At 44.2% G+C, this 18,046-nt stretch overlaps 1 protein-coding gene across 1 annotated transcript in view; it reads right to left on the reverse strand.

Moving 5' to 3' along the window:
- Positions 1 to 1,311: 1,311 nt before the first annotated feature.
- The window catches only part of LOC139551194 (erythroferrone), a 37,714-nt gene continuing 20,979 nt past the window's right edge, over positions 1,312 to 18,046 (reverse strand). Inside the window, exons 4-8 of the mRNA XM_071362644.1 lie at positions 12,930 to 13,057; positions 12,463 to 12,574; positions 10,023 to 10,104; positions 9,807 to 9,882; positions 1,312 to 9,482 (exon numbers count right to left, since the gene is read on the reverse strand). Coding sequence (XP_071218745.1) covers positions 9,384 to 9,482; positions 9,807 to 9,882; positions 10,023 to 10,104; positions 12,463 to 12,574; positions 12,930 to 13,057 — 497 coding nt within the window. The 3' untranslated portion in view covers positions 1,312 to 9,383. The remainder of the gene's footprint in view (positions 9,483 to 9,806; positions 9,883 to 10,022; positions 10,105 to 12,462; positions 12,575 to 12,929; positions 13,058 to 18,046) is intronic.

Here is an 18,046-nt window from a genome sequence, read left to right on the forward strand (position 1 = left end):
CTGTATAAAATAAAACTAATCAAGCAGAAAGTACCAGTGAAGCACTCAATATGGAAGAGGTCCAATGAAGCAGATGCTAAGCTACAGGACTGTTTAGCTAGCACAGACTAGAATATGTTCCAGGACTCATCCAATAGCATTGAAGAGTTTACCATATTAGTCACCGGCTTTATTAATAAGTGCATTGACGACGTCATCCCCACAGTGGCTGTATGTACCATAAATATCCCAACAAGAAGCCGTGTATTACAGGTAATATCCACACTGAGCCAAAGGCTCGAGTTGCCACTTTCAAGGAGCGGGACACTGGTGCTTTGAAATGCTTTGAAAGGCTGGTCATGGCTCACATCAACACCATCATCCCAGACACCTTGAATCCACTCCAATTCACATACGGCCCCAACAGATACACAGATGTCGCAATCTCTATTGCACTCCACACTGCCCTTTCCCACCTGGACAATAGGAACACCTATGTGAGAATGCTGTTCATTGACTATAGCTCAGCGTTCAACACCATTGAGCCCTACAAGCTCATCACTAAGTTCAGGACCCTAGGACTGAACACCCCTCACTGTAACTGGATCCTCGATTCCTGACAGGCCACAGGTGGTAAGGGTAGCCAACAACACATCCACCACATTGACCCTCAACACGGGGGCCCCTCAGTGGTGCGTGCTTAGTCCCCTTCTGTACTCCCTGTTCACCCAAAACTGGGTGGCAGCGCACAACTCCAACACCATCATTAAGTTTGCTGACGACAACGCGGTAGTTGGCCTGATCACCGATGACGATGAGACAGCCTATAGGGAGGAGGTCAGTGACCTGGCAGTGTGGTGCCAGGACAACAACCTCTCCCTTAACGTCAGCAAGACAAAGGAGCTGATCGTGGACTACAGGAAACGGAAGGCCAAGCACGCCCCATTCACATCGACGGAGCTGTAGTGGAGAGGGTCGAGAGCTTCGAGTTCCTCGGTGTCCACATTACTAAAGAATTATCATGGTCCACATACACCCACACAGTCGTGAAGAAGGCCACGACAACGCATCTTCTCCCTCAAGAGACTGAAACGATTTGGCATGGACCTTTAAAAAGTTCTACAGCTGCACAGTTGAGAGAATCTTGACTGGCTGCATCATCGCTTGTTATGGCAAATGCTTGGCATCCAACCGCAAGGTGCTACAGAGGGCAGTGCGTATGGCTCAGTACATCACTTTTTTACTCTGTATTGTTGGGAAGTTCCCATAAGTAAGAAGTTCACTGTTAGTCTACAAATTTTGTTTACAAAGCATGTGACAAATACAATTTGATTTGAATTTAGTCAAAATAATTTATTTCAAACATTTATACAATTTTGACATAGGTGTGAGATGACGTGTGAGGGGCTGCAGGGGTTTCCGCTACGCCAGTGGGTGCTGCCCAGCCTATTGTTTTTTTTTCTGATGGTGGATATAACGTTGAAGATCTGACGTTGTTTTAAAGGTACAAATTTAACATATTTTATACAAGGTTTGTCTATGTTGAAATTTGGTTACCACGATGACATAATCATGTGGTTGAAACTTCACCCTTAAAACAATTTTACTCAAATCCAATGTATTTTCCACATAGATTCCACTTCACAATACGTTGACAAATTACATTGATACAACATTAAAATAAAAGCCCAGAAGAAAGCATGAGTATCTATGCATCTCTGTAATTAGCCTATAATTACACTTGGAATTGAAATTGGAAATAAAACATTTGCAGATTATTCCAAATTTACACAACAAACAAACACCAGCGAGAATATCCTAACCTGGATTGCAATAAATGTTTTATTACAAGCAATAATATCCACAATTTTTCATATATCGTATTCATTTCACATCCAAAAAGAAAATAAATATTCTGAATAGCGTGTTAAAGCGAATCATCGACAATGAAAGTAGCACTAGAAAAATACATCTAAGTATATATAGACAAAATGGTTATTTAAAATGTTGTTAACAAAATGTCCTGGGTCGTGTTCAGTAGAAATCAAACGGAAGAAAACGGACCGAAACTGGGAGGGACTACCTGAAGTTGTCTAATAAGAAACGAATTACATTGCAAAATGTTTTGCTACAGTGTGCACTAATGAATGTTGTCTTAGCAATGCTGTTATGGATAATTGCAGAGGCCGGTCTGAATATTGATGATGTTTGCTAATGGCACACTCATCCCACTCGTAGGTACCAGTGTGAGGCATTCTCTGCTCTCTGCCCGGAGTGGCATATAGCTGTGTGCCACTCCAGACAGAGAGTCTACAATTTTGAGAAATACTTTCTGTTTGTACATACAGAGATTGGATAGGTATTTCAATGACTTTTGAGCATTTTGTCATTTGTATTTGAAAGTACTGAAAGTGAATTCGATTTTTATTGCCACACTATCACTACACTCACTCTCATTCGCAAGTGACTTTCTTTCCACCTACACCCACTTTCCTTCCACCTACACCCTCTGATGATGTAAGGCTCGTAGTAATATATGGTATCTCCTTTCTGACACCAATGCAGCGAATTTTGAATAATATGCGGCCACAAAGCTCTGAAGATTAACACTAGAACTGTGACAATTGTCTAAGCAATAGATTCTGTTCATAGAGTGTTAGCCAAGGTTCACAGGCTGTTTTATAACTAATTTAAAGGGGCTGCCTGTAAAAGTATTTTCTGTATTTTGAAAATACAAAATACATGTATTTTCATCAAATACATTTGTTGGCACCAGTATTTTGTAGTTCAATACAATACATTGGTCTTTAGGGTATTTTATGTTTTGTAACAGATACATTTTAATGTATCTTTTCCCACCTCTGTGTACGTACAGTGAGGGAAAAAAGTATTTGATCCCCTGCTGATTTTGTACGTTTGCCCACTGACAAAGAAATGACCCGTCTATAACTTTAATGGTAGGTTTATTTGAACAGTGAGAGACAGAATAACAACAAAAAAATGCTGAAAAACACATGTCAAAAAAGTTATAAATTGATTTGCATTTTAATGAGGGAAATAAGTATTTGACCCCATCTCAATCAGAAAGATTTCTGGCTCCCAGGTGTCTTTTATACAGGTAACGAGCTGCGATTAGGAGCACAGTCTTAAAGGGAGTGCTCCTAATCTCAGCTTGTTACCTGTATAAAAGACACCTGTCCACAGAAGCAATCAATCAATCCATGCTTTGTTACTTCTAGGTTAGACTACTGCAATGCTCTACTTTCCGGCTACCCGGATAAAGCACTAAATAAACTTCAGTTAGTGCTAAATACGGCTGCTAGAATCCTGACTAAACCCAAAAAATGTGATCATATTACTCCAGTGCTAGCCTCCCTACACTGGCTTCCTGTTAAGGCAAGGGCTGATTTCAAGGTTTTACTGCTAACCTACAAAGCATTACATGGGCTTGCTCCTACCTATCTTTCCGATTTGGTCCTGCCGTACATACCTACACGTACGCTACGGTCACAAGACGCAGGCCTCCTAATTGTCCCTAGAATTTCTAGGCAGGGCTTTCTCCTATAGATCTCCATTTTTATGGAATGGTCTGCCTACCCATGTGAGAGACGCAGACTCGGTCTCAACTTTTAAGTCTTTACTGAAGACTCATCTCTTCAGTGGGTCATATGATTGAGTGTAGTCTGGCCCAGGAGTGTGAAGGTGAACGGAAAGGCTCTGGAGCAACGAACCGCCCTTGCTGTCTCTGCCTGGCCGGTTCCCCTCTCTCCACTGGGATTCTCTGCCTCTAACCCTATTACAGGGGCTGAGTCACTGGCTTACTGGTGCTCTTTCATGCCGTCCCTAGGAGGGGTGCATCACTTGAGTGGGTTGAGTCACTGACGTGATCTTCCTGTCTGGGTTGGTGCCCCCCCCTTGGGTTGTGCCGTGGCGGAGATCTTTGTGGGCTATACTCGGCCTTGTCTCAGGATGGTAAGTTGGTGGTTGAAGTTATCCCTCTAGTGGTGTGGGGCTGTGCTTTGGCAAAGTGGGTGGGGTTATATCCTTCCTGTTTGGCCCTGTCCGGGGGTATCATCGGATGGGGCCACAATGTCTCCTGACCCCTCCTGTCTCAGCCTCCAGTATTTATGCTGCAGTAGTTTATGTGTCGGGGGGCTTGGGTCAGTTTGTTATATCTGGAGTACTTCTCCTGTCTTATCCGGTGTCCTGTGTGAATTTAAGTATGCTCTCTCTAATTCTCTCTTTCTCTCTTTCTTTCTCTCTCTCGGAGGACCTGAGCCCTAGGACCATGCCTCAGGACTACCTGGCATGATGACTCCTTGCTGTCCCCAGTCCACCTGGCCGTGCTGCTGCTCCAGTTTCAACTGTTCTGCCTGCGGCTATGGAACCCTGACCTGTTCACTGGATGTGCTACCTGTCCCAGACCTGCTGTTTTCAACTCTCTAAAGACCGCAGGAGCGGGAGAGATACTCTTAATGATCGGCTATGAAAAGCCAACTGACATTTACTCCTGAGGTGCTGACTTGCTGCACCCTCGACAACTACTGTGATTATTATTATTTGACCATGCTGGTCATTTATGAACATTTGAACATCTTGGCCATGTTCTGTTATAATCTCCACCCGGCACAGCCAGAAGAGGACTGGCCACCCCTCATAGCCTGGTTCCTCTCTAGGTTTCTTCCTAGGTTTTGGCCTTTCTAGGGAGTTTTTCCTAGCCACCGTGCTTCTACACCTGCATTGCTTGCTGTTTGGGGTTTTAGGCTGGGTTTCTGTACAGTACTTTGAGATATCAGCTGATGTACGAAGGGCTATATAAATACATTTGATTTGATTTGATTCAATCAGATTCCAAACTCTCCACCATGGCCAAGACCAAAGAGCTCTCCAAGGATGTCAGGGACAAGATTGTAGACCTACATAAGGCTGGAATGGGCTACAAGACCATCGCAAAGCAGCTTGGTGAGAAGGTGACAACAGTTGGTGCGATTATTCGCAAATGGAAGAAACACAAAATAACTGTCAATCTCCCTCGGCCTGGGGCTCCATGCAAGGTCTCACCTCGTGGAGTTGCAATGATCGTTAGAACGGTGAGGAATCAGCCCAGAACTACACGGGAGGATCTTGTCAATGATCTCAAGGCAGCTGGCACCATGGTCACCAAGAAAACAATTGGTATCACACTACGCCGTGAAGGACTGAAATCCTGCAGCGCCCGCAAGGTCCCCCTGCTCAAGAAAGCACATATACATGCCCGTCTGAAGTTTGCCAATGAACAGCTGAATGATTCAGAGGACAACTGGATGAAAGTGTTGTGGTCAGATGAGACCAAAATGGAGCTCTTTGGCATCAACTCAACTCGCCGTGTTTGGAGGAGGAGGAATGCTGCCTATGACTCCAAATACACCATCCCCACCGTCAAACATGGAGGTGGAAATATTATGCTTTGGGGGTGTTTTTCTGCTAAGGGGACAGGACAACTTCACCGCATCAAAGGGACGATGGACGGGACGATGGACGGGGCCATGTACCGTCAGATCTTGGGTGAGAACCTCCTTCCCTCAGCCAGGGCATTGAAAATGGGTCGTGGATGGGTATTCCAGAATGACAATGACCCAAAACACACGGCCAAGGCAACAAAGGAGTGGCTCAAGAAGAAGCACATTAAGGTCCTGGAGTGGCCTAGCCAGTCTCCAGACCTTAATCCCATAGACAATCTGTGGAGGGAGCTGAAGGTTTGAGTTGCCAAACGTCAGCCTCCAAACCTTAATGACTTGAAGAAGATCTGCAAAGAGGATTGGGACAAAATCCCTCCTGAGATGTGTGCAAACCTGGTGGCCAACTACAAGAAACGTCTGACCTCTGTGATTGCCAACAAGGGTTTTGCCACCAAGTACTAAGTCTTGTTTTGCAGAGGGGTCAAATACTTATTTCCCTCATTAAAATGCAAATCAATGTATAACTTTTTTGACATGCGTTTTTCTGGATTTTTTGTTGTTGTTATTCTGTCTCTCACTGTTCAAATAAACGTACCATTAAAATTATTTACGGATCATTTCTTTGTCAGTGGGCAAACGTACAAAATCAGCAGGGGATCAAATACTTTTTTCCCTCACTGTACATTACCAGGCAAAAGTTTGGACACACCTACTCATTCAAGGGTTTTTCTTTATTTTTTACTATTTTCTACATTGTAGAATAATAGTGAAGACAATAAAACTATGAAATAACATATATGGAATCATGTAGTAACCAAAAATATCAAAATATATTTTATTTTGGAGATTCTTCAAAGCAGCCACCCTTTGCCTTGATGATAACTTTGCACACTCTTGGCATTCTCTCAATCAACTCCATGAGGAATGTTTTTCCAACAGTCTTGAAGGAGTTCCCACATATGCTAAGCACTTGTTGGCTGCTTTTCCTTCACTCTGCAGTCCAACTCATCCCAAACCATCTCAATTGGGTTGAGGTCGGGTGATTGTAGAGGCCAGGTCATCTGATGCCGCACTCCATCACTCTCCTTCTTGGAAAACAAATGATAGTCCCACTGAGCCCAAACCAGATGGGATGGCGTATAGCTGCAGAATGCTGTGGTAGCCATAAATCACAGACAGTGTCACAAGAAAAGCACCCCCACACCATCACACCTCCTCCATGCTTCACGATAGAAACCACACATGCAGAGATCATTCGTTCACCTACTCTGCGTCTCACAAAGACACGGCAGTTGGAACCAAAAATCTCAAATTTGGACTCAATGGACCAAAGGACAGATCTCCACCGGTCTAATGTCCATTGCTCGTGTTTATTGGCCCAAGCAAGTCTCTTCTTCTTATTGTTGTTGTCCTTTAGTAGTGGTTTCTTTGCAGCAATTCGACCATGAATGCTTGATTCACGCAGTCTCCTCTGAACAGCTGATGTTGAAATGTGTCTGTTACTTGAAATCTGTGGGGCATTTATTTGGGCAAAAGTTTCTGAGGCTGGTAACTATAAGGAACTTATCCTCTGCAGCAAAGGTAACTCTGGGTCTTCCTTTCCTGTGGAGGTCCTCATGAGAGCCAGTTTCATCATAGCGCTTGATGCTTTTTGCGACTGCACTTGAAGAAACGTTCAAAGTTCTTAAAATGTTCTGCATTTACTGACCTTCATGTCTTAAAGTAATGATGGACTGTCATTTCTCTTTGCCTATTTGAGCTGTTCTTGCCATAATATTTGTATTTGTATTTATTATAGATCCCCATTAGCTGCTGTCAAAGCAGCAGCTACTCTTCTTTGGGTCCAGCAAAATTAAGGCTGTTTATACAATTTTAAAAACATACAATACATACACAGATTTCACAACACAATGTGTGCCCTCAGGCCCCTACTCCACCACTACCACATATCTACAGTACTAAATCCATGTGTATGTATTGTGCGTATGTTATTGTGTGTGTGTATTGTGTGTGTGTGTGTCAATGTTTGTGTTGGTTCACAGTCCCCGCTGTTCCACAATGTGTTTTTTAATCTGTTTTTTAAATCAAATTTTACTGCTTGCGTCAGTTACTTGATGTGGAATAGAGTTCCATGTAGTCATGGCTCTGTGTAGTACTGTGTGCCTCCCATAGTCTATTCTGGACTTGGTGATTGTGAAGAGACCTCTGATGACATGTCTTGTGGGGTATGCATGGGTGTCCGAGCTGTGTGCCAGTAGTTTAGACAGACAGCTCGGTGCATTCAACATGTCAACACCTCTCATAAATAAAAGTAGTGATGAAGTCAATCGCTCCTCCACTTTCAGCCAGGAGAGATTGACATGTATATTATTAATATGAGCTCTCTTTGTACATCCAAGGGCCAGCCGTGCTGCCCTGTTCTGAGTCAATTGCAATTTTCCTAAGTCCTTTTTTGTGGCACCTGACCACACGACTGAACAGTAGTCAAGGTGCGACAAAACTAGGGCCTGTAAGACCTGCTTTGTTGATAGTGTTGTTAAGAAGGCAGAGGATCGCTTTATTATAGACAGACGTCTCCCTATCTTAGCTACTACTGCATCAATATGTTTTGACAATAACAGTTACAATCTAGGGTTACTCCAAGCAGTTTAGTCATCCCAACTTGCTTCATTTCCACATGATTACAAAATTTAGTTGTTTAGGGTTTAGTGAGTGTTTTGTTCTAAATACAATGCTTTTAATTTTAGAAATATTTAGGGCTAACTTATTCCTTGCAACCCACTCTGAAACTAACTGCAGCTCTTTGTTGAGTGTTGCAGTCATTTCAGTTGCTGTAGTAGCTGACATGTATAGTGTTGAGTCATACGCATACATAGGCACTCTGGCTTTCCTCAAAGTCAGTGGCATGTCGTTAGTAAAAATCAAAAAGAGCAAGGGGCCTAAACAGCTACCCTGGGGAATTCCTGATTCTGACTGGATTATATTTGATAGGGTTCCATTAAAGAACACCCTCTGTGTTCTGTTAGACAAGTAACTCTTTATCTACATTATAGCAGTGGGTGTAAAGCCATAACACATACGTTTTTCCAGCAGCAGATTATGATTGATAATGTCAAAAGCTGCATGTCTAACAGGACAGCCCCCACAATCATTTTATCATCAATTTCTCTCAGCCAATCATCAGTCCTGTGTGTAAGTGCTGTGCTTGTTGAGTGTCGTTCCCTATAAGCATGCTGAAATTCTGTTGTCAATTTGTTTACTGGGAAATGGCATTGTATCTGGTCAAACACAATTTTTTCCATTAGTTTATTAAGGGTTGGTAACAGGCTGATTGGTCGGCCATTTAAGCCAGTAAAGGGGGCTTTACTATTCTTGGGTAGCGGAATGACTTTAGCTTCCCTACAGGCCTGAGGGCACACGCTCTCTAGTAGGATTAAATTGAAGATGTGGCAAATAGGAGTGGCAATATCGTCTGCTATTATCCTCAGTAATTTTCCATCCAGATTGATTGGCTCAAATGATTGGCTCAAATGCATTAAGGAGGAAATAAATCCCACAAATGAACTTTTAACAAGGCACACCTGTTAATTGAAATGCATTCCAGGTGACTATCTCATGAAGCTGGTTTAGAGAATGCCAAGAGTGTGTAAAGCTGTCATCAAGGCAAAGGGTGGCTACTTTGAAGAATATCAAATATAAAATACATTTTCATTTGTTTTACACTTTTTTGGTTACTACATGATTCCATGTGTGCTATTTCACAGTTTTTATGTCTTCTCTATTATTCTGCAATGTAGAAAATAGTAAAAATAAGGAAAAACCCTTGAATGATTAGGTGTGTCCAAACTTCTGACTGGTACTGTACATGGTTTAATATATTTGTTCCTTTCAGTCTATGGGTGTGTGTGTGTGTGTGTGTGTGTGTATCTGCTTACGTATGTGTGTGTATCATTTGTTTTACTGTGTTCACACTCCCAGGAGTATCCCGGAAAACAAAGTATCCTGGAGGACTGTGAGTGCTGAGCCTGTTCCGTTGTCGACGAAAATGGACACATACTCCCCCGCCTGCAAGCCAGAACATAAAGGGTTAAAGACCATCAGTCACTCCGCACTCTACTCTCAATCCTTTCACCAAGAGCAGTGCTTATGCTCATCTATCACTCTGACTGCCAGTATCATTCCTGGCAAACAAGGTAATTGCACATAATTGTCAAAGTATATGTCTTTATCTGGAGATGAGAGTGTTGATAGGAGTGTGTGCAGATATCAGATTGTTGTGAATGGGTGGCCATATACACGTTTAACTCAATACTGTGTTTGCGTGTGCGTGAACGTGTAATAATACCCTGTGTGTGTATGTGTGTGTGTGTGTGTGAGAGAGTATATTACCTGTATGTAAAGGGTTCCTGTCAGTAAGATGCTGAAGACTCCTGAACTACCCACCCCTGTCACCGAATCCAGAGACCTGGAACATTCAGAGGCGTAGCTCAGGAAAAACAGGCAGGAACAACTGGCAATGATTGAATACATCTCTGTTTGTGTGTGCGTGCACGCAGCGTGTGTGTGTGTGTGTGTGTGTGTGTGTGTGTGTGTACTAGTACTCACACATTGCTCTGGCATAGGGACTCAATGCAGATGGAAGCCTTCACACTATCCTTCATCCTGGCTTGTGACCTCTCATTGGGCTCTGAGAACACACACACACACACACACACACACACACACAGACACAGACACACACACACACACACACACACACACACACACACACACACACACACACACACACACACACACACACACACACACACACACACACACACACACACACACACACACACACACACACACACACACACACACACACACACACACACACACACACAATTTACATCACATGCACAGTGGCCAGTGGCAACCCATCATTCAGGGCAGGTGGGGCTTGCCTGTTTTGCTTGTTATTTTGGCATTAATACGTGTCACATATCAGTTTGCAAACAATGTAAACAAAAAAAAATGTCATTGAGTTAATAAAGCCGCATACACACATGGTCTCTTTTTTTGCTTTCTTGAGTTAGGCAGGTGTGTCACGGTAAATGCAGGTGTGTCAGTCTAGCCCAGTGCTTTCTGTGGTGGTGGGGCGAGCGAGCAGAAAACACAGAGCGTTGCGCTTGATTGGCTCAGTTTTCTGTCATATATTTTATCCCCTTGGGTTCTGCCATAGAGTTATATTAGAAGTGCCCATCCAAGAAGGCTCAAGGTCATTGGCCACAGATATAACGTGATTTGATATCATTCTATCTACAGTAGCTTTGATTGGACTGATCATGTCAACATCTTACGTATCGGTCCTCATCGGCCATTGTACATAAAGATTACACAACAAGTTGGAAATCGCAAATTTAACAATGAGTCGTTTGGAAGGAATCTGTGGCTAACTGCAAGCGTTGCAAAGAAACCACTAACGTTAGCCTGCTATTCAATGCCAGACATTGATGACAGTTTGATGACAAAATTTGCCAACAAACGACCGCTGCGAGTCCAAAAATGTATTGTATGCTGTTGCATAAATGATGTAATACGCAAGGGAGAAATGTATACTGTAGCTAAGAAAGTAATACTTAGTGTATGTTGTGTAGTGAGCTGTTAGTAGCCCATGTGCCTCACCCTAATAATTTGGTCTATTTTCACCAACGTGGTATTGTAAGCACATCGTTCGTGGCCCAGTTTGGCAACTTTTTTTTGTACAGCTTTGACAGTGCTACTGATAGTAGTTGTGGTGCTTGGCTTGTGGTGCTTGGCGTCAAATAGTGTTATATGATGTGCATCTTCTTTGACATGCAAAGACCCAACCGGCGTTCAATGTGCCTCACCCTAATAATTTGGTCTATTTTCACCTCTTAATTTTGCCTACTGTTCTAGCTTGGTGGTGCACAAATAGCCTATAACCTGTTTTAGAGAAATGTAATCATTGAGTATTGTAAGAGCTTTCATTGTCTGTTTATATGGCACATTTATTGATCGTACGGTTCTGACGTGTACAGGGAGTACACCGTAAGAACGGCCCATGTTCTGAACGCTGTCGCTGTACATTTCAAAAGTGCTGAACAAATAGTTATATTAACCACGTCTGTCATCGATTGCTCATTAATGTCTTCATCTGAGTTACGGATTGCCTCGTTATCTGCTTGTCGTCCCCTTATGCCATAGTTTGTACATCTCAATTGTCACTAGAAACCACATTTGTTTAAGCAAGTCTGCCATATCAGCTATGTTTTTATGTGCAGTTGTTTTGCTGGCATGCATCCCATTTCTTTCTTTTTTTTTGCCCCACCAAGAATTACATGCTAAAATGGCCACTGACAGAGGCATACACATTGCAGTGGTGGTGTGGGGTGGTTTCCCTTTGGGTGGACTTTCTGAGGAAAGACCCCACCCCTGTTCCTCAGAACTGGCCAGGCCTTATCTTCTCAACATCTGACACTGATTGGCCAGGGCAGTGCCTAGGCCACTTCTGATTGGTGTAAGCCAATGACACACCCAAAACATTCAAACCGTTTTTTGCCTGGCTGCCATCTTCACTTCTCCACTTGGCCTCTTGCAGGCAAAAAATACGGTATATTTCTAGGTTACGAGGGAAAAGCTACTTAGAGAAAAATATATACTGTACATTGCTATGGAGTTATTGTAATGTTGATTTGTATTTGATCTGTTGTGGAGATGCGTTTGTTTGTACAAACCATTCTTTTGTATGGTTTCCCATCGTTTTTCTTCTTTCCTTGATAGTCTCCTCTCTCCATCTAGCCATCCCCCTCTCTCACTCCCTAGCCACTCCCCAGCTCCTATCTTCCTAATTTCCTTGTCTAACCACTTTTCTTCCCCTTGTTATATCTCAGTTTTCTATCTATTTGTCCTCCTCCCTCTTGAACCTCTTCCTCTCCCTCCCTCTTTTTGTGGTATGTGAATCAATTCAGCCCCAATGTACTGCAAACCCCCTCACCCCCATAATTGAACACTTTGGTATGGGCCGGTGTGGAAGTCTCACCTATGAGAAGGCTGGCGGTGAGTTGGTAGAACCCGGAGACGGGAGCCGTGTAGCGGCCACTGCTAGAGTTGAAGCCCTGGCCCCTCTGGAGGCTCTGCTCAGTGTCCGAGACCTGGAGGGGTGAAACAGGGAGACAAAGGTCAATGGTCAAGTGATACTGCCTTTACTAAAAATATAAACCATTTAAGCCTAGTCGTATTTGGCCATTTTTCCCCCATGCTTTTGGAGGGATAGAAGGTGTTCTAATATCTGTTGATGTAATATTACTGTGCATGTGTGTGCACGTGCATGAGTTTATTGTAGCGTGTGTCTACTCATACAGTTGAAGGCCTGGGGCTCCAGTGAGTTGTGTCTGTAACCATATGCATGTGTGTTTGTGAGTGTGTGCCTGCGTTGGCATTTTTATGCGTGTTTGAGGGTGTGTGGATATGTGTGTGTGTGTGTGTGTGTATGAGCGATTCACTCACACTGCTGAATGGCTGCAGCTCTAGCAGACTGCGGCGTGGCACGGTGAGGGGGTGGTGCAGGCGGCAGTGGAAGGCGGTGGCCACACGGGGAGGTCGCTCACAGAGCAGACAGGGTCCACCAGCCATCTCTGAGATAGAGGGAGAGAGTTCCTGTGATCAGTTGACCTATTTCTTTATTTTTAAGAGAGACAGAGACAGTTTCCCCTCAATTCATTAGTGCACTACTTTTGATCAGGACCCATAGAGCTTTGTTCAAAAGTAGTGTGCACTATATAGGGAATAGGGTGCTATTTGAGACGCACACAGAGACTATTCATAGATTTCACCTACCCAGTCAAGGCAGATCAATGACTGAATAGGTGAACACCTTCAAGGAAGGAAAGAAGGAAAGGATGCATTGTCAAAGTATTTGAAAAGTCCAGGCTTGGATCAATTTAGATTATGTTGGTACTGTATGAGTTTTCTGTAATGGCAAGAGGAGGGGAGATGAGTGAGATTAATGTGGATTGAGGGAGTGAGCGTCAGAAAAATCAAAAAGGTTCTGAAGTGACAGACGGAATTGTTTCTGTGTTGTTTATATTCTTAAAGAATATATGTTTGAGTTGTGGTGTGTGAGAGGTGCTGTCTTACATTACTTTTTGAATGAAGAATCGGAGAGTGCCGTGTACATCCCTAATATAAATATATTTGCGATTGATCTGTGTGGATGTGTGCAAATCAGTGGCATACTGCAGTTTCATGAGGCCCCCTCACAAGAGCCCCACCCCCCTTTAGTCTAAACCAGGGGTCGGGAACCTATGGCTCCCGAGCCAGGTGTGGCTCTTTTGATGATTGCATCTGGCTCGCAGATAAAACAAAATATTCTCACTTTTTATTTTTTTTTTTTTTTTTTATATAAATTTTATCCCCTTTTCTCCCCAATTTTCGTGGTATCCAATCGCTAGTAATTACTATCTTGTCTCATCGCTACAACTCCTTGTTTTAATCCATCCATCGATTTTTCACTGCTCATGTCCTGTTCAGGGCTGCAGGAGCAATTGTCCATTATTTGTATTAAATGATACTGGCCTACGTTGGCCGTTGCTAGGTAAAACAGGTAAACGCCTCCTTTTGAATCAGTCTGCTCGGTCATTAGCTCAAAGCTAACCCTTCGACGAAGAAGATGGCGAAAAGAAAAAAAGATGACGAGTATCGTACATTTCAGGACGAATGGACCGAAGAATTCGCCTTTGTGGAGAGAGCAGGTTCTGCGGTGTGTCTAATTTGCAATGACAAAATTACATCGATGAAACGGTCGAATGTAAAGCGGCACTTCGACACGCGCCATGCTACCTTTGCATCAAAATACCCTGCGGGAGACAGCAGAAAGAAAGCGTGCCAAGAGCTACTGAGCAGGGTGCAAGCTAGCCAGCAGCAACTCCGCGTATGGACCCGGCAAGGTGACTATAATTCCGCTAGCTTTGCTGGATCTTTAGCAATAGTGAGGAACGGAAAACCATTCACAGATGGCGAGTATGCTAAAACGTTCATGCTGGATGTAGCCAATGAACTTTTTGATGATCTTCCGAACAAAGACAAGATAATTAAACGGATACAAGACATGCCTCTGTCGGCAAGAACTGTTCATGATCGTACCATCGTGATGGCAAACAAAGTGGAGGAAACGCAAGTGAAGGACATAAATGCAGCGCCGTTCTTTTCCCTGGCTTTGGATGAGTCAACAGACGTGAGCCATTTGTCGCAGTTCAGCGTGATTGCAAGATATGCTGTTGGTGACACACTGCGCGAAGAAAGTCTTGCAGTTCTGCCATTAAAAGGGTCCACAAGAGGTGAGGATTTATTTAAGTCTTTCATGGAGTTTGCTCAAGAAAAAAATCTATTTATGGATAAACTCTCTCTCAGTGTGTACTGATGGTGCTCCGTGTATGGTGGGGAATAAAAAAGAATTTGTGGCGCTTCTCCGTGAACATGAAAATAGACCCATCCTAAGTTTCCATTGCATTCTACACCAGGAGGCACTTTGTGCTCAGATGTGTGACAGGCAGTTTGGGGAAGTGATGTCGCTGGTCATTCGTGTGATCAACTTTATTGTTGCTCGAGCCTTAAATGATCGCCAGTTTAAAACACTGCTGGATGAAGTTGGAAATAACTATCCTGGTCTGCTTTTGCACAGCAATGTGCGTTGGTTGTCAAGAGGGAAGGTGCTTAGCCGTTTTGCGGCTTGCCTGAAAGAAATCCGGACTTTCCTTGAAATGAAAGGCATCGAGCATCCTGAGCTAGCCGAAACTGAGTGGCTCCTCAAGTTTTACTATCTCGTAGATAAATCAAATCAAATCAAATCAAATCAAATTTTATTAGTCACATACACATGGTTAGCAGATGTTAATGCGAGTGTAGCGAAATGCTTGTGCTTCTAGTTCCGACAATGCAGTAATAACCAACAAGTAGTCTAACCTAACAATTCCACAACTACTACCTTATACACACACACAAGTGTAAAGGGATAAAGAATATGTACATAAAGATATATGAATGAGTGGTGGTACAGAACGGCATAGGCAAGATGCAGTAGATGGTATAGAGTACGGTATATACATATGAGATGAGTACTGTAGGGTATGTAAACATAAAGTGGCATAGTTTAAAGTGGCTAGTGGTACATGTATTACATAAAGATGGCAAGATGCAGTAGATGATATAGAGTACAGTATATACATATGAGATGGGTAATGTAGGGTATGTAAACATTATATTAAGTGGCATTGTTTAAAGTGGCTAGTGGTACATTTTTACATAATTTCCATCAATTCCCATTTTTAAAGTGGCTGGAGTTGAGTCAGTATGTTGGCAGCGGCCGCTAAATGTTAGTGGTGGCTGTTTAACAGTCTGATGGCCTTGAGATAGAAGCTGTTTTTCAGTCTCTCGGTCCCTGCTTTGATGCACCTGTACTGACCTCGCCTTCTGGATGATAGCGGGGTGAACAGGCAGTGGCTTGGGTGGTTGTTGTCCTTGATGATCTTTATGGCCTTCCTGTGACATCGGGTGGTGTAGGTGTCCTGGAGGGCAGGTAGTTTGCCCCCGGTGATGCGTTCTGCAGACCTCACTACCCTCTGGAGAGCCTTACGGTTGTGGGCGGAGCAGTTGCCGTACCAGGCGGTGATACAGCCCGACAGGATGCTCTCGATTGTGCATCTGTAGAAGTTTGTGAGTGCTTTTGGTGACAAGCCGAATTTCTTCAGCCTCCTGAGGTTGAAGAGGCGCTGCTGCGCCTTCTTCACAACGCTGTCTGTGTGGGTGGACCAATTCAGTTTGTCCGTGATGTGTACACCGAGGAACTTAAAACTTTCCACCTTCTCCACTACTGACCCGTCGATGTGGATAGGGGGGTGCTCCCTCTGCTGTTTCCTGAAGTCCACAATCATCTCCTTTGTTTTGTTGACGTTGAGTGTGAGGTTATTTTCCTGACACCACACTCCGAGGGCCCTCACCTCCTCCCTGTAGGCCGTCTCGTCGTTGTTGGTAATCAAGCCTACCACTGTAGTGTCATCCGCAAACTTGATGATTGAGTTGGAGGCGTGCATGGCCACGCAGTCGTGGGTGAACAGGGAGTACAGGAGAGGGCTCAGAACGCACCCTTTTGGGGCCCCAGTGTTGAGGATCAGCGGGGTGGAGATGTTGTTACCTACCCTCACCACCTGGGGGCGGCCCGTCAGGAAGTCCAGGACCCAGTTGCACAGGGCGGGGTCGAGACCCAGGGTCTCGAGCTTGATGACGAGTTTGGAGGGTACTATGGTGTTAAATGCTGAGCTGTAATCGATGAACAGCATTCTCACATGGGTATTCCTCTTGTCCAGATGGGTTAGGGCAGTGTGCAGTGTGGTTGCGATTGCGTCGTCTGTGGACCTATTGGGTCGGTAAGCAAATTGGAGTGGGTCTAGGGTGTCCGGTAGGGTGGAGGTGATATGGTCCTTGACTAGTCTCTCAAAGCACTTCATGATGACGGAAGTGAGTGCTACGGGGCGGTAGTCGTTTAGCTCAGTTACCTTAGCTTTCTTGGGAACAGGAACAATGGTGGCCCTCTTGAAGCATGTGGGAACAGCAGACTGGGATAAGGATTGATTGAATATGTCCGTAAACACACCAGCCAGCTGGTCTGCGCATGCTCTGAGGACGCGGCTGGGAATGCCGTCTGGGCCTGCAGCCTTGCGAGGGTTAACACGTTTAAATGTTTTACTCACCTCGGCTGCAGTGAAGGAGAGCCCGCAGGTTTTGGTAGGGGGCCGTGTCAGTGGCACTGTATTGTCCTCAAAGCGGGCAAAAAAGTTGTTTAGCCTGTCTGGGAGCAAGACATCCTGGTCCGCGACGGGGCTGGTTTTCTTTTTGTAATCCGTGATTGACTGTAGACCCTGCCACATACCTCTTGTGTCTGAGCTGTTGAATTGCAACTCGATTTTGTCTCTGTACTGGGACTTAGCCTGTTTGATTGCCTTGCGGAGAGAATAGCTACACTGTTTGTATTCGGTCATGCTTCCGGTCACCTTGCCCTGGTTAAAAGCAGTGGTTCGCGCTTTCAGTTTCGCGCGAATGCTGCCGTCAATCCACGGTTTCTGGTTTGGGAATGTTTTAATCGTTGCTGTGGGTACGACATCGTCAATGCACTTCCTAATGAACTCGCTCACCGAATCAGCATATTCGTCAATATTGTTGTTGGACGCAATGCGGAACATATTCCAATCCGCGTGATCGAAGCAGTCTTGAAGCGTGGATTCAGATTGGTCGGACCAGCGTTGAACAGACCTGAGCGCGGGAGCTTGTTGTTTTAGTTTCTGTTTGTAGGCTGGAATCAACAAAATGGAGTCGTGGTCAGCTTTTCCGAAAGGGGGGCGGGGGAGGGCCTTATATGCGTCGCGGAAATTAGTATAACAATGATCTAGGGTTTTTCCAGCCCTGGTAGCACAATCGATATGCTGATAGAATTTAGGGAGTTTTGTTTTTAGATTAGCCTTGTTAAAATCCCCAGCTACGATGAATGCAGCCTCAGGGTGTGTGGTTTCCAGTTTACAAAGAGTCAGATAAAGTTCGTTCAGGGCCATCGATGTGTCTGCTTGGGGGGGAAT

This window comes from Salvelinus alpinus, chromosome 23 (genome assembly GCF_045679555.1).
Source record: "Salvelinus alpinus chromosome 23, SLU_Salpinus.1, whole genome shotgun sequence".
NCBI classification, from domain to species: Eukaryota; Metazoa; Chordata; class Actinopteri; order Salmoniformes; family Salmonidae; genus Salvelinus; species Salvelinus alpinus.